Source organism: Anastrepha ludens, chromosome 2 (genome assembly GCF_028408465.1).
Source record: "Anastrepha ludens isolate Willacy chromosome 2, idAnaLude1.1, whole genome shotgun sequence".
NCBI lineage: Eukaryota > Metazoa > Arthropoda > Insecta > Diptera > Tephritidae > Anastrepha > Anastrepha ludens.
In genome coordinates, this window is record NC_071498.1 from 124,310,393 (window position 1) to 124,328,176 (window position 17,784).

At 36.9% G+C, this 17,784-nt stretch overlaps 1 protein-coding gene across 1 annotated transcript in view; it reads right to left on the reverse strand.

Annotated features, from left to right (window-relative positions):
* LOC128854832 (dynein axonemal heavy chain 10) overlaps positions 1 to 17,784 on the reverse strand; it is a 286,044-nt gene that overhangs the window by 28,016 nt on the left and 240,244 nt on the right. Inside the window, exon 56 of the mRNA XM_054089249.1 lies at positions 83 to 294. Within this exon, the coding sequence (XP_053945224.1) occupies positions 83 to 294 (212 nt within the window). The remainder of the gene's footprint in view (positions 1 to 82; positions 295 to 17,784) is intronic.

Consider the following 17,784-nt stretch of genomic DNA (forward strand, 5'->3'; position numbering starts at 1 on the left):
ACGTAGATGTGTGTGTGTGTAAAACGAAATATATGTATGCATGTGTGTGTATAGCAGTATTTAAATATTGGCTTAAACCTACCTTGCGTAACAGCTCGAGCGTCTTCTTGATGCGTATTACGAGCAAATTGAACCGATCCAGTTCTTGCAGCAGCACCACGCCTGTCGGTGTAATATTCATTTGGATTTGCTTTTTGACACGCCATACTTCAAAGGCCACAGGCAGCTTATTCAATATGCCAGAAGCGACGTTGTCGATGAAATCATCGCGACTAATACCTCCCGTCGCATCGCCTGTGTGTGTGGCATAGTAAGTCATTCATCGTAATAGCGGCAGTTGTTGATGGCGAGGAGGCGTTAGAAATAAATGTTAAAATGGATGTTATTTATATGTAATATAGTTGGTTAATATGCCCATTCAATGAAATAGGGAAAATATTAAAATTTATTGACGAATAGAAAAATACTCTGAGTCCCTGAAGGGGCACAATAGTTATTTCAGCTAGCAATACCACAATTTTTAACAAATATAAGAAAGTACAAAGCAATTTTTCGCGTATTAAGAGTTCGTCAAAGGTTCGCGTAGTAGTTTGCAATTAAAATTTGGATTTCTTTTGTATGCACAAGGTGGCCCAACACTAACAATCAATTTTTTTTTAATATATTAATTTTTATATAACTGATAACTAAATTTAAAAAAAAATTGTATTGTGACCAGGTATGTTTTATACTGCAGCTGTTTAGGTTCAGTATGCCAACGTATTTTCAAGTCGATCTTAAGTCTAATTTAATTTGAGTTCCAGCAAACTATTTTTGAGCAAAATTTAAGTTTGATCTAAGTTCGATATCGTGAACATTGGCGACTTAAGTTGTTTTTAGCTTGACAAAAAGCTGATTGTGAGCTGCAAGCCAGATTCGAAACTATAAAGAATAAGTGAAATTAAAAATTTTAAAATAAATTCACCTTTGAGAGATGCATTTTCATTGGTGTACCGACGAAGGCAGTGAATCATGGATATAATAAATATAACTGCATTGCGAAGCAGCAAGGTGATACACGACTGTGCAAAGTCAGAGAGGTAGCATTACTGGCACGTATCCAGGTTATGCTTAGTTAGTGAGATCTCTTGGAGGAGCTCACACCAAGTCTCAGCCAGATGGATTGATTTATCTTATTTGAAATATGAAGAAATGGCTGGAGCGAAAAATATTTTATTCAAACGAAGAGGTGATTGCAGAAACGAATGCCCATTCTTTAGTTGTGAACAAATCCTATTATTTGACAGCTATCAACAAACTAGAACAGATAAAAGAGAATACTATATTTCCAAAAAAAAAAAAAAAAAAAGTTTACCCATAACTATTAATAAGTTTTTATTTGTTCAAAGACTTTTCAAACGACCGTCGTATTTAACGAAAAAGATTCACGTGACAGATTTCGAATCAATAAGTAAATCAGTTGGAATATTCTCTACTTTTCAGCTATTCTATGAAATGATGGAACCAAGGCGAATATATTAAAGGTTATGGCCCTTATTATGAGCAACATTCGATCTTCGACTGTAGTCGAAAGTGCTGATCGAACGAATTTTCATTTGGTATTATGGTGCTCATTCGTTGAAGAATAGGACTATTGTGAATTTCGATCGCTCGACGCATTTAAAATAGATCATTTTTTCTCAGCTGATACAGCAAATCAAAATAAAAGAACAACCGATTGTGTTGAAATTCTTTGCTAACAACATTTTTAAAAGTTAAAAAAGTATTTTTTGTGAAAATTAATATAGTACAACGGAGTTGTGGTTCGCCGATTCATCGGACTATGAAAGATTAGTGGAACTAGCTAGAAGTAGAAAACAGTTGAGGGGCGCATCCAACCCCCTAGAAATGGCTTCCACTGAGTAAGTTTAGAATTTTCAAAATGTGTTGACGTACTTAATATTACAGAAATTTCCTTACAGATTTTTATAGAACTTTAGATTATCTAAAGAGGCGTTTATGAACCTACTGTCCTGTAAAGAAAACCAGTTGCAGCAGTGCACCCGATACAAGTCCATTCCAAATATGTTAAAGCTAGCCACAGTTCTGCGATTTTGTGCTCAGGGATCGTACCAATTGAGTATTGGTAATGAAGGTATGCTAGGACTTGCTCAACCCACTGTGTACGAGATGCTGAAGATATTGAAGTGGAATCAAATAACGGAGAAGTAGAAAACATAAGAAATGAAATTTTGAGAATATTATAGAAAAGTCTAAAAAGTATTAAATAGAAACCGTTACGCCACAGTTTCTGTTTTATTTTTGTTATAAATTTTCTTTATTCAATTATTCGTCATTCGAAAAAAATATGTATTTCAGTTCCTCTACGTATTTCAGCCCATACCTGCCAAGGGAAAACAAAAATGTATTTCTATAAACATCACAAATAAAAACCATTATTAAGCTTAATCCATTTTGCTGCCGTTCTCACTGGTGGTCCAAAGCAATTCAGCTCCGTTGTAAATTCCTCCCATTTTTTTGCTGCTTGAACTTTGGTGCAAATCCCTTTTGCGAATTGTGGATTCGCCTTTCTAATTGTTGTTTGGTACTCACGACTTTCGACCTGCATAAAATTAACAAAATTAGTATATATTTATTATTTTGTTACTAGAAAACCATAAATAATCGCAAACAACTTACACTTTAACAAGTTTTCCCACAATACGCTGCACAATCGAAAGCAAAATTGCATTCGACTCTAAATTCGGTAAACAAAGAAAATTTCGGTAGGGTTGCACCGCTCATAATACTAAATTGACATTCGATTTTCGATCTTTGACAACCAGCGAATATCGAAGATCGAATGTACTTCATAATAGGGGCCTATATCTGTAGAAAAGTTTATTTTCTTTGTTTTTCTTTCGCCGTTTATATTAGGAAGTCTGTGGAAAATTAAGTGAGGAGTCATTGGGTGCTTCGAGCTTCAATCTACGCCGCCATGAAGGTATTTAACGTAGTTCGACCTCTTTTTTTTCTATTTTCATTTGACGTGACATTCTAATGCACTAAACGTTGTTCAAGAATTAGCTTTGGATATAACACAACATAACCAGAAAATCACTTTCTCGTGGAGCAAAATTTATTTTCCTCTTGTCTTCTCAAATTGTGTGCCAATTTCGAAGACGTGTTTATAGTTACTTTGGTCAGATATGATATATACGAGTATTAGGTGCGCAACCAAGTTCCCGCTGTTTGGCAATAGATGCCGCCAGCAGTGTGTGCTAGTCGATTTTAATATAACTTAAACGTCATAAACCAAGCTTAGACACATGGTAAACATACTGCTTCGACACATTAGTGATTTTGTTTTGGTATCATATACTTTTGGTTTTGTGAAAATGTTTGATTTTGTGCCGAATAATCGTCATTTGCGGGACGTGTTGATTTTCCTCTTTCATTCGGCGGCTGGAGCGCATCGAGAGCTACAAAAAGTTTATGGAGTTGCTGCTTTAAGTGAAACAACGTTGCCAAACCCGTTAAAACCTACCTGGAAACACTAAAATGGGAAATCCTACCACACCCGCCATATTCTCCAGATATTGCGCCGTCCGATTATCATCTGTTCCGTTCGATGGCACATGGTCTATCTGACCATTCATATGAAGACATCAAAAAATTGCTTGCTCCGTGGATAGCCTCAAAAGATGAACAGTTTTACCGCGACGATATACTAGATCTACCAGAAAAATGGGAAAAAGTAGTAGCTAGCGATTGGCAATACTTTCAATAATTCACTTGTAACCATTTTTTTCAGAATAAAGTTGTATTTTCATAAAAAAAAAAACAGCGAGAACTTATATTAGTTGCGCACAAATTTCAAAAAATCGCAACCACTATCTCGTAAATTGTTTCCCAATGTGACAAATGTATACAAATAATTTTTTAATGGAATCCTTTTTATTAGACTACTGCGACCAAAAGAGATTTATTGGTACCCTACATTTTGAGGTTTTTTTTAATTTTAGCACCTTCTGCGGTTTATTGTTCCATAATTTATATGAAAACACGGCAATACCAACAAGGTGGTGTAGCCTTTTTTTGCCTACTGCGGGACATTCACAAATAATACATTCTATCAAAAAAATATCGAGAATTGTTCATTCAAAAAGCGTGCGTTACACATACTTCAACGTCTAAATTTTTTTTGCTGCAACGTTAGTACAACTGCCTTTTATAGTGTCGCAGAGTTTGAGTGTATCTGCCAATTAGCTTGTTTTTGGCATTTCATTATATCAGTCAAGCAAAGGTGTGCTCTGCGATTTTTACTATGGATCGAAATATATCGAACAAAGAATTTGACTTAAATTTTGTGTTTTGACCGAAATTTCGAATGCCGAATCGTTGAAAATGTTACAGAAAGCCCATGGTGAGAAACACGGGTCTACGAGTGGTATAAGGCCTACGAGTGTAGTGGGCCGTGAAGTCGTGGAACAATTGCCCCAATCTGGTCGCCCATCAACGTCTTCAACGCATGAAAACTTCGACAAAGTCAAGGAAATGGTGCTGGAAAACCGTTAAACCATCATTTACAATTGAGGGAGGTAGTTCGTGACCTTGACGTGTGTCACGAGCCAATTTGCAACATTTTATAGCATCAATAGGGCATGAGATCCGTGGCTGGCCGACTTGTTCCAAGAGAGTTGAATTTCTTTAAAAAAATTCATCGGAAGAGGGTGGCTAAAGACATGCTTGAGGACGTGAATTCGGACTCAACGTTTATCCAGCGCATCGTAACAGATGATGAGACGGGGTATATGAGTTTGACATGCAAACCAGTCAACAGGCGGCTGAATGGCGCTATCGACATGAGCCGTCACTCCGCGGACGACGCTTTGAGCCGATAGAAGCCATTAAGGAGAATTCGCTGAAGAAGCTTCAAACACGTTTAAAAGTTGCTTTGATGACTGGACTAATCGTTGGCATATGTGTATTGCTTCGAATGAAGCCTATTTTGAAGACAAAAAAATAAATTTTGATGATTAAACAATTATTTTGCGCTATTGTATTATATTTTAAATTTGCATTTCCCAAATCTGAAAATCGACAGGTGATGGTCTCAGAAAGACCAAGTTTGTGCAAGTGATATCGCAGGCTACAGTGGCCTGCAAAGTAAACAGTTGCAAGTCTTAAGGTTACTTTGCTGAGTGAAAGTAGCTTATCAGAAATTCCTCTGTACGGCGTTAGGAATTGTATCGCTTGTCACTGACCAATATAATTTCGCCAGTGTTCCATGGATTTCGCCTCCTCCCGCTTTCTGGAAATTTGGTGTAGGTCCAAAAAACGCTCAATTAGAGGCGTATTTGCCCCTTTGTTAGCTAAATGATCAGCCATTTCGTTTCCCTCATATCCCTCATTTCCAAGACCCCAACCCAATAATACTGTGTTGAAGCTCCCTAACATTTTGAGAATATTCAGATAGTCATACACCATATTTAAGGTGATTACAGTTGACTGAAGGTCTTTCAAAGCTGCCTGACGATCTGAAAGTATGTAAATGGGGGCAACTCTCATTTTCCTACCGAGACATTCCCTCACACATATGTATGTATCTCGACGGCAAATGCATGTCTGGAAGTCTGCAGGCCAAACCTTAGAGTCTTTTCGACATTATCGATCCCCGGTGAATAAACACTTATGGATAAAATTATAGAATTTTTTGTTTTTTATTTTAATTTTGACTAATTTTTTACAAAAACATGGGTAATACTGAAGGCGAATCTATTAAAGGTTGTGTTGGTAAATCAGCTGATTTGTTTTTTTTTCGCCGTGTCCATGGTCACGGCTGTCACAAGGCGAATTCATTATTTGTTTTATAGTTTTCCAATACTTTGCTTTGACAATCAAACGTACAGAACATTGTTGTTGGTCTAGCGCCACCACCTTTAATGAATGCGCCTTCGGTAATACTACATCAAATTATACAATATTATACACTCAAAGTTTTTAACTGGTATGAGGTGTATACAAATTCGACAAATTTTGAAACATTTTAATCAGAACTTAAAAAAATGAGGGTACGCAGTTTTGTAGCCCGTTCAATTTTAGAATAAAATGTTTAATTTTAATAGTAAAGTACAAGTTTCAAGTATCTCAAAAATTTAATTAATTTTTGACAATTTGTTTTTCCCGGCGGTCTTGTGCATTTTCTTCATACAATCAAATAATAAAAAAATGTCTTTCCTCCCTTCTTAGAGCTTGACATCTAAGTAGTAAATCGCAAAAGTAAAATATATGAAACAAAATAAGCGACCATGTCACAGCTATTCGCGAGGTTAACACTAAACCTACCGATACTTTATGTATTACTATTCCTACCAAAGTGGGCCACAGGACAGGGTCGGTAAAACAATTAGCAAGAGAAGAGTAAATCTTGCAAAGTACGTTCGATGTATTTTTTAATAAAAGTCGTCAAGGCAAACCGTGATTTAATAATGCTATTTCTATGAATTTCTGACAAAAAGTTTAAAATGGGTCATTTGACCCGTCATGGTAGGTTTAGTGGTAATGACATTCCGAATCCCTTCTCCAGTGAGTGGCGCGGAGTACGGAGGCCAAATTTCAAGAGTGTAACCGATGTAACGGCCAAAAATTAAGTCCGCACGTGTCTTTTTAATAGTTATTGAAATTAATTTTTATCCTTTTTAATTTTGTTTTTACTTCCTAATTCTGCCGCCGAACACTCTGCGCACAAAAAGCTCTGAACTTTTAATTATTAATTTTAATTCCTGCGAAATTCAAAAAAATTACTAGCTTTCTATAAAAATTTGTTTCTGTTCGCATATATTTCAATAATGCCATTGGTTAAATGTTGATGATGCTCATCAATGTAACTACTGAATTAATATATGGACATACATAGTAGGTATATTTATATGTAATACGAGTATATACATAGGCAATTTAAAATATGATATATTAAACTTTGACTCGTTATGCGTTAAAATATGGATATCATTACCGTTATTTAAAGTAATAAATGCTATCATGTCAAAGCTTATTTGCTCAATTCAGTTTTCTCATAAAATAATTATAAAATGTGACATTGATCTGGTCAAAATTTAATGGAAATAGCACTTTTTGCCAGTTGAGAAATAATCGTACATAGAGAAAAAACGCTTTGTGTCAGCAAAACATAAATGAACAACCTAAAAGCCTTAATGGATATCATGCCATGAGTTGATTAAATGAGGAATATATACATTTTTTAATTTTTATTTTATTGAGTCTATTTTCTGAGGAAAATTGTTAGCCAAAACTTCCTGTGCTGCCATGCGCGCAGTGCAACCTAACTTCCTAATCTATACTACATAATCATTTTTGCAAATGACGTCATATGTACGTCAATCATATTTGACATTTGTCAACTAGACAGCGACAGAATACTAACAGACGAGCAATGGAGCGCGTATACCCCAAAATAAAGATTTTATTTCTCATTACATAATTTTGTTTTATTTAGTACAAAAAGTTACGCAAAAACAAATCGGGTGATTAATTATGCACCGCCTTGTACATATAACAGAACTTTGGGAGCATCATCAAAAATGACTGTGGATGGTGTGGGCCATGCAACAGGGTATAATTAAAATCATTTTTAACCCTGCATTACTAAAGTATCGACCAAACAATTAAAGGTTTATGCACGCTGTCAAGCTGACATTTCACACTAAAAAAAATTATGTTGGTATTTTTTGTTTATCCCAATCAGTGGTGATTTACAGGGTGTTAGCAATGTTTTCTTTGATAAAGTAGCAGCGTTGTGACTTTTATGAGTACTTAACACCCATCGCTAGTAATTAAAGAGTATTTTTTACGTAAGCGAAACTATAAATATAACAAAATTTTCGTTACTTTTCTTTGCGTGGTTTTATACTTTTCTTTGCTGTTTAAAATAAGAATTACGAATTTCCCTGATCTGGATTCCAGGACACAGCGACATAAAAGGAAATTAAATTGCTGATAAGCTTGTCAGGAAGGAGACTGAATTGGTCTTAAAGACCTCCTACCCGGTTATCAGCATCCGCTGACTGCTTTTTTTTCCTTGTTCACTCCTCTCGGGAGCAAAGGGCATCGACTCTTCCATTGTACACGGCTCTCTGCTGATGTTTTTGCCCCGTCCTATGGGATGCCGGCATCTGCTAGCTCGTGCAACATCGACCTTCTCCAAGTGTTTTTTGGTCGACCGCGACCTCTGCTCCCCTGACTGTTATTGAAGTGGAACTGCCTACCTTATTTCTCAGAAAAGCGCAGAAAAGTTGGAGCTCCATTTCTTCATGTGTTATTTCAAAAACCCTTTGACCCCAATAGAATACACGGAGGACTCAGGAAGTCCTGAGGACTCCACACCATTCAATTTTCAAGCTCTTAGCTGTGTTTACCGGTCATTGGACAAACGAAACTCTCGCCTCAAAGCAAGGTTTACCATTTAACCCCCATTGCAGAAGCTGTGGGGACCTTTCTGGGAAGGAAATTGTTGAGTACTTGCCCTGTAAATGTTGGAGTTTGGTAGGTAGACGATTAAGGTCACTGGCTGATCCTTTCTTTGACAGCCTGGGCCAGTGCGCCAAGCTAAATCCCATCAATCTTCTCCATTACATCAAGAGCTCTAGTTGGCTGTAGATATCTGCCCATTTGAGGTATATAATCGTATCAAAATGGTGTGTTAGTGATACTTAAAGAGGGCCAGAGTGGTACTTCAACCATTTCACTTGCCTACCTACCTATTTCGGCCGAAGAAGACAACTTTGGTGATGACAGTGGTGAATAAATATTTAGAATAATCAGTCCAATATAGCGCAGAAGTTGGATGAAGATGGTGAGGATTGGGAAATTTATCTCATTGGAAAAGATGGAACTATGTGGTAAATAAACCATTTCCAACTTAGTGAATACCTCTAGTTACTACCATATGCGCCGCTGAAGTAGAAAAAAAAACCTTCACTTTTTATTGAAGACCTTGATATACGTCTTATTAGACTGCACATCAAAAATCGGAGCGAAATTAAATTTATATACAACGGAGAAAGTAAAGCACCAACAGTTTACAAACTCAGACAAAGACGATGCGGGTATGCGGCTACGAAAAATATAGAAAAACAAAAACAGTATGCTGCAAAAGTCATACTCACCCACTCTGCACTTATTTCCACGAATCAATTCAACTTTATAAGAAACGAACTCAAGTTACCAAGACATGTTTGATAGCCTTAGATAGACTCGACTGAATCTCGTCAGCTTAGTCAAAGAGATGTCTCCTAATCGCCTAGTAGATAGGAAGTGTGCCGGCGTGATACCTGTGGTAATAGCCCAGCAGGAGTTGCATGATAAGCTTCTTACTGTGTTCTTTAATCAGGGGTAGACATTAGGAGGCATTCCGTAGCTGTTCTCTTGCGCTTTTGGACCTTAGTGACAATTGTGCTTGTGTGAGCCGAGAAGGAGGGCGGGCTGTTGAAGGGGACAACCAGAATTTTGAGGTTGTTTGCAGTCGGTATTGGGGTAAGGCTTTCTCAAGTGGGCCACAAAATTACCAAAGTGAATATTTTGCGATGAAATCCAGCCAGGACTAAGTTCTATCATCCAGAAGCACACTCAGAAAATTTTGTTGTAAAATTCTAAATAGTTTTGTTTTTATTAACTATCGAAGTTTTTTGCAGCGCTTGAATAATTATCACATTTCTCGTAAAGTAAGTATCCGATTACAACGATTTTTCAACTGCAGACTGATAAAGGATGATATTTTCCAAAAACGTTATTTTTGTTCCGAAACTTGATGTTTTGTTGTTGTAAATATATTTTTTTTAAAACAATTAAAAATTTAACTTATTTCTGCGCCTCTGGGATGAACATTTTTTAAGGATATTAACGTAATAAACATCTGTGCATTTATGTATGGAAAAAAATGCGTGCAATTCGAAAAGGATTAATTACAATTAATTTTTTTGTGCCAGAATGCGCGCTTCGACTTATGCGGACGCGCACGAACACACAAACGGGGACTCGCGGGCGGCTTGCGAAAAACCGTGTTTCGGACACGTCTCAACGCGATATGCTTCCGTAAGATCAGTTTTACCGACATTGTTATTAGTTGTGTCTAGTCTCCTTCCGACTGCTGTGGTGATGTGTTTCGGTGATAAAAACTAACATTATGTAAATCGCGTACGTTAATGTGTACAAAACTAAGTATAGACTAATATAATGCCACATGCAAATCGTTGTTGTAACCCTTTCGGAAAACAAAACCATAGTCGTGTTTACACAAATCTAGTCCGAATAAGTGACCAAAATGCGAAATTTAGTATCGTGTTCAAAATTCTGTGCAATCAGAATACTGGAACACAACGCAGGCAACAATACTTCCTTACGTTGGGCATTACAAAGAAAACGGTATAGAACAGCATAAGAATTTTGTGAGAATTTCTGAAGCGTTGGAACATGACAGTTCCGCAGTCAATTTGTTCAATTCTAAATTGATTCAATATTTGATTAAACAGTTTGGTAAACGAAATGTGATTAAAATCTATTATTTTTCCGACGGGGCGGCCTCACAGTACAAAAACAAATACAATTTTATAAATTTACTATTTCACAAAAAGGATTTTGGCATCGATGCCGAGTGGCACTTTTTGACCTCTGCACATGGGAAAGGTGCCTGCGATGGTATTGGTGTTGCTATAACGAGAGATGCGTACCATGCAAGCTTGCGAGATAAAATCCCGGTGAAAATTACGGGACCGAAACAATTGTATGATTGGGCAAAAGTCAATTCTAAGAAAATTAATTTTTCGAGTGCAAAATATTTTCAGCCCACGATCAATCTAAAATTATACCCATTATGTAATATGCGATATCTGTATAACTTTCGATATCTGTTTCACTTTTTGTGTCCATCCGTGAATTGTTGTTGTTTTTCAGCGAGAAAATTTAAGGGCATTTGCTGACTGAACTTACAATGTATAGATCTGATATGTAAACATAAACGTTAGTAATAAAGAAGTATATATGAAACCTTGCATGACAGCTTATACATTCCTTTGAATACATTTGATTTAATTATCATTACGCATTTCCGCGACAGTCAAAGCGCAAATTCTGTTATACGTAAATTATTTATATGGCCAATCTTTAAAAACAAGTAAACACCAGTAATGGAAAAGTCGGCAAAACTGATCTTACGGAAGCATATCGCGTTGAGACGTGTCCGAAACACGGTTTTTCGCAAGACGCCCGCGAGTCCCCGTTTGTGTGTTCGTGCGCGTCCGCATAAGTCGAAGCGCGCATTCTGGCACAAAAAAATTAATTGTAATTAATCCTTTTCGAATTGCACGCATTTTTTTCCATACATAAATGCACAGATGTTTATTACGTTAATATCCTTAAAAAATGTTCATCCCAGAGGCGCAGAAATAAGTTAAATTTTTAATTGTTTTAAAAAAAAAAATATTTACAACAACAAAACATCAAGTTTCGGAACAAAAATAACGTTTTTGGAAAATATCATCCTTTATCAGTCTGCAGTTGAAAAATCGTTGTAATCGGATACTTACTTTACGAGAAATGTGATAATTATTCAAGCGCTGCAAAAAACTTCGATAGTTAATAAAAACAAAACTATTCAGAATTTTACAACAAAATTTTCTGAGTGTGCTTCTGGATGATAGAACTTAGTCCTGGCTGAATTTCATCTCAAAATATTCACTTTGGTAATTTTGTGGCCCACTTGAGAAAGCCTTACCCATTGGTATATCTTCGAATTTCACCTTTGACAAGAGAATCACTGTTGGCTTAGTGGGCGGAAAGTTGGAAATTCCTCAGCTTCCAGATTCCAAAGCTTCTCACAAAAATGTCTGCCCTTCGGAGTCGGCTAATAACAGTAGGTCCCAAATAAGAGGAGGAGCTCGGCCAAACACATAATAGAAGTATATGCGCCAATTGTTTATTTTATTTTTAGTAGGTTAATCTTGAGCCTAGTAGCATTCCCAGATATTTTACCACTCTTTTTGTCAATAAATTGTTACCGAGTATTGCATATCTATTTCTAATGAGACACGTCTGATTGTTAGAAAGATAATCTTTGCTTTCGGTAAGTTTTAATCCGTTGTCCTCTAGTCATGTCTGTACTCGGATCATCACCTGATTTAACTTCCGTTTGGCTTCATCAGTGTTTCCAACGATTATTACAGCTGCAATGTCGTCTGCATATCCATCTAGATGCAAATCCTCAGGCATCTGTATATGAAGGATTTCATCGTAGTTTTTATTCCAAAGTTCAGCCTGATCCTTGGGCCGTACCTGCTGTTATTTTCATCGCCTTGTATCCTTCGCGTGCTTCATATAAGAGTATGCGGTTGCTCTGGTACATATATCTCGAAATTCATCTTTAAGGCTTCACTTACGTCGCCCTAACTTAGTGGCCAGTGTGGCTAGTAATACTAATCGTTTGGAGTATCAATTATCTACCTGAGTATGTTCTACGATCTATTACGTCTTTAGTGGCTCCTAAGATAGATTTGCCAATTCTAAAACTCATCCTGCCTGTCAGGCAGACCGCCACTTTTCTCTACTGCTTCGCTAAGCCTACGCTTTATCAGTTTCTCAAAGAGTTTTCCAGCGATATCCAGCATACATAGCGGTCTAGAAGCGGGCGCTAATTTTGGGTCTCCCTTTCCCTTACTAAATAGTACTAGTTTTTGTTTTTGCCGACGTAAAACTGTACGTCTCCCCATTTGTGGGAAAACATCAAAACGACCGTAAGCAGGAGAACGAGTTCGCCCATATACCAAAAAGTGGGTGTGAGGATATATATTATACTATATAATGCAGTTTGAAACCCAATAGGCTGAGGAAATGTATCCAGTGGAAGTGGTAGAACTGGAAAATCAGTTCGTTAACTTTTGCTTGCAAAATGCACTAAACTTCAACACTACTAAACGATTACATTTTTAGTATAAGCAAAACAAAATTTAAGTGCAAAACTTATTTCCAGTTATTCGACAAAAAAAAAATTGTTTTTGAAATTTTTGTATCTTAATTTGTTTTTCGACATGCTGATTTTCCTACTAAAATGAACCTTTTAGGATTTGGCCATACAAAATTTATTCAAAATACATAATATACTTTACATACTTCTGTACCAGCGCACTTTTGCATCAGGGTATTGTAGTTTCGTTCATATAACAGCATAAAGGAATCGAGATAGATATAGACATATGAATGCCCTGAATGACAAGAGCTGGCGATTTAGTCCTGCTTGTATGTCTGTACACCGATGGGTGTTAGTTTGAGGGAAAAGAATCCAATATGTTTGCGTAAAATTTTTGCTCTAGTCGTTTCAAACGATTTTATGGTCGATCTTTAGTTTGTGGGAGATGCTATAACTACAAACATGCCTATCAATTTCGATTTTTTATATGATTTTATCGACATTTTCTTATAATCGAAATATCTAAACCGAATCGACGAAAACAAATTTCCACGTTATTTGCTTCTACAGTATCGTCACCGTAAACACCATTCACAATTGGCTTGCATTTTTGCTCTTTTCAAAGAAAAACTGTAAAATGTACCGGATTTTCTCTTTGTTGACTTCCGTTGCTAACACCCTGTAATTCACAACTCAATGGCTCAATGAATGAAATGACACCTTGACAAAGAGCATAAACTTTAAATTGTTTGAATATATAGAGATATCGCTGACTACAACCATCTACCGAGAAAATATGTTATTGGATTTATTTTTCCCCAACCAGTTATTTTAGTTGCCAAGCGCGACTGGTTTTCTTTACATTTTTGTCAGTCTGTAAGGAGCTCGGAGCTCGGAGCTGTGATTTAAGCCCGTTGGATTATTTTTTGTGGAGAGCCGTTAAGGACAAATGCTATGCGAACCATTCAGAGACGATTTATGCTTTAAAACACGAAATCGAAGTTGCCATTCATGAAATTGGAGCCCAAACAATCGAAAATGTGCTTAAAAATTGGGTTGATTGAATGGCCTACTGTAAAGCCTGTCGTGGCAGTCATTTGAGCGATATTATTTTTTATTCATAAGTGACAATGTTTAATCTTCAAAATAAAAAAAAAGTTTAAAAAAATTTTGATTCGTTTTTTTTTATAGCCGATTCAAAAAGCAAATTTTACATGGCCCACCCTATACATCCGACTTAAATATTTTTGAGATCAGCTAAGGCCACACCAACTTGTCATATTTTAAGACTGAATTTCCGTTTGTTCTCCATAACTCTCATTGTCTATGAGTGGGTTTGACTCCAAAAATTAACAGATAGCCCTACTTAATTTTTTCAGTAATATGCGCTGGTATATAAAAGTCCGTGCAGACTGAATTTACCGCGTCCTTACTTACTTTGCATAAAATTACATAACACGATATTAACCACAGCATGCTATTACATAATAACTGATGTTCAATATTTAACAAAATTACAAAAGCGCAGTTACACAAACAAATACATGCACACATATACATACATATACATGCAAATTTAATTCATAAAGTTGCCTATTAGTAATTAAATACAGTGGCTGGTTGTTGTTTTTTTTTGGTTTTTTTGGAAAGCATAATTGAAATTTGAATTTATCAATGCAAAATTGAAATAGCGATATCATCGGCCAATACGCGGAATTTTGCAAAAAGCTTCATATTTATTTATATGTTTGCTTTATGTGCGAACCCTGCAGGAAAAGCCATAAGTAGCGCACTTTAGTGATTCTAATGAAATAAAAAAAAAATTGCCTTGTTGGTGCCGATTTCATTTCCATATAAACAAGTTGAGAATTTAACGCGACAATTTCTTGTTACTGGTTGCATACATTTTTTGATAACAAATATGGAACTGCAACTAAAGTCAACTGATGAGTAGTCTTTGCAAAAGTTGATTTTAGTCGACTGAAAAAACGATTGTGAAGCTTAACAATTTAAGCTTGTCGATAAAAATCGTGTACTAAAGGCGACTGACGTAACCGAAGGTGTTTGTGCGTGACTATCATTCGCGAGTGCTCGGGTGGGAGGGCACGAAACAACAAAATGAGAGAGAAGATTTTTTTCCAATACCGGCTCTCAATCGATAGGCTTCCGAGTGCAACTATGCCATGAAAAATAGTCTTATAAAAAACTATCTGCCGTTCGGAGGCGACATAAGACTGTATTTTTTGTTTTTTTCAGGGATGACGCCTGTGAAGAGAAAACTCTTACGGCTACCGCTATACCGTAGATTATCTTACAGCCACCAGCTGATTTCAGCATAAAATCTACTTAACAATATTTTCTCTTTTTAAGATTTTAAAGGTTTCGGGAGCATAGCGTGAGCATTGGGACAAGACGTCTTCCTCTCTCTCAGATTGAACAGGTTGGAGAATTGTCATGACCGAAACTAAGGAGTTTTTTTGCTAAATAGCTCGTGCACTGAAAGGATTTGAGTTAGGTGATAGTTTGTTCCCTCATATTTCCTTTCTAACCACGTCGTAAAGATGGGTATTAACTGAAGCGTCCATCTACCCTTTAGTGATCTGTTCCTTCGGTCTTGCCCGTGAGCGATCGAACAATACATATCTTCTGCTACAATTTCTTTACGCCTTGCTCTAACCCCTGTGCTCGGATAGTTTTATATACACTCTCTTCATTTCGTTTGCCAAAATGTCTACCGGGACTATGCCTGCATGGTGAAGGAATCGTTATCAGAGGTCTTCGGAAGCGGCAGATATTCTGCAACGCTCTTAGTCGATAAATGGCTATTAGTTTCAGTGGGTAGCTACTTATGATGAATGCATCAATATAGATCGGTGCCGCGTACACGAGGACCGAGCTGGCAACCCCAATATAAAGTACTCTTTTTCTATGGTTAGATCCACCGTTGTTTGGTATTATTTGTGCTAGACAGGATTATGCACTCGATACTTTCTTCATAGTATATCCTAGGTGCGTTTTAAAGTTTGATTGACTATCAGTCATCACCTCTAGGTATTTAATAGTCTTGCTATTACAGTTCCAACATTTACCTTCATAAATTCGACAGAAGAGCCACATCGCTTTTGAGCTCAACTAATTCCAGATTCATCGACGTTAATTAAACCTTGATCCGACTTACTGATCCGCTGGCGATCCTGTTAATACCTTAACGGACGGACGGAAAGTTCGTCTTAACATATAAAATGTTGATGAAGTTTCTTTCCGATCTCAATAATTTTGAGACAGATCTAAATGAGCTGATGAGCAATAAGTGCAGCAAGTTGCATTGAAATATGTTGCATACATTTATTTCAGCTCGAATTATTGTGTACATACGAGGTGTGTTCAAAAAGTATCGCGAATTTTGTGTTTTTTCAAAAATTATTTATTTATTCATTAATATCTATTTTGTCCCCTTCAAAGTAATCCCCATGCGATATTATTATGCACTTGTGCCAACGTTTTTTCCAATCTTCGAAGCACTTCAAAAAATCATTTTTTTATCTCGTTCAGCTCCTCCTTCGATGCCGTCTTTATCTCGTCAATCGTAGCGTAGCGTAGCGTCGTCCTTTCATGGGCCTCTTCAGTTTCGGGATTACGGTGGCTGTGGCATCATTAATGCGTTGTTTTTGGCCAAAAAGTCGCGCACAAGCAACGATGTGAGCAGGGGCGTTATCGTGATGCAAGAGCCAATTTTTGTTCTTCCACAAATCCGGGCGTTTCAGACGGATTGCTTCGCGCAAATTGCGCATAACTTGCAGGTAATATTCCTTATTGACCGTTCTACCCTGTGGCAAGAACTCATGATGCACAACGCCCCTGCAATCGAAGAAAGCGCGTTTTTTTCGGTCTAGGAGTATGCGTCAGGTTCTTAAGGGAACCACAGTCGTCTCGTTTTGCGATCAAGCCGTCTCGAGAGTCCCCTGTCGAACCAGTTCTTCAGCCCAGTAGCCTATCGGTATTCTACTGTAGCCGGGCTCATTTGAGCCTAATACCGAAGAATTCGGATGCAGTTGGGTGAGAAATCAGTTATTTCCCCGACTAATTTCGAACGCAGAAACAACGAGCTCCGGGTTCTAACTGTCGGCTGGCTATCGGAGATGATATTTACTTCGCTTAATGAACAGTAAACAAGCAGTCCACTGCTTCTTATATTAGTTGCGTCTCCCTCAGTTAAAAAACACTACAGTGGTGCGAAGCACCACATTGATTCCAATGGGGGCAGACCTGTAAACCCTCTCCAACTTCTTAAAAGATGTAGTCACTTCCAGCGAGTTCCATAAGAAAGACCGCTGTCATATCGCCTGTTACCATATGAAAAACCCAGCTGATTTCTTCAAAATCGCTGACAGCCGGTTAACGGTTTGTTGCTGGCCAAATCTTCTGAATTCTCTCCATCGTGCATAGTATTGAAAAAAAAATTGTCAAATATCAACGAGAATGTCGAAACTTGAGCTAACTCAAAAATAATGGAGTATACAACAGAAACAATAGATATATTTAATAACGAATAAAAAGTTAGAAATTTTTATGTATTTTTTTCGGAATTCGCTACATTTTTGTGAGTGTTTACAAAGTTTAACGCGTCGTGTTATATGGTTTTCCTCATAGAATGCACAATAACTTTTTAAAAACACAAAAAAAAAATGTTAATACAAAAAAGTAGTTCGAACTTGGTAGTTCGTCGTGATGCTATTGTTTTGAGCACATACATACATATATGTGTACTACAATTCTGCATTTATTTCAATATACTTTAGTCCACAAACATTGCACTATGTTTAGAA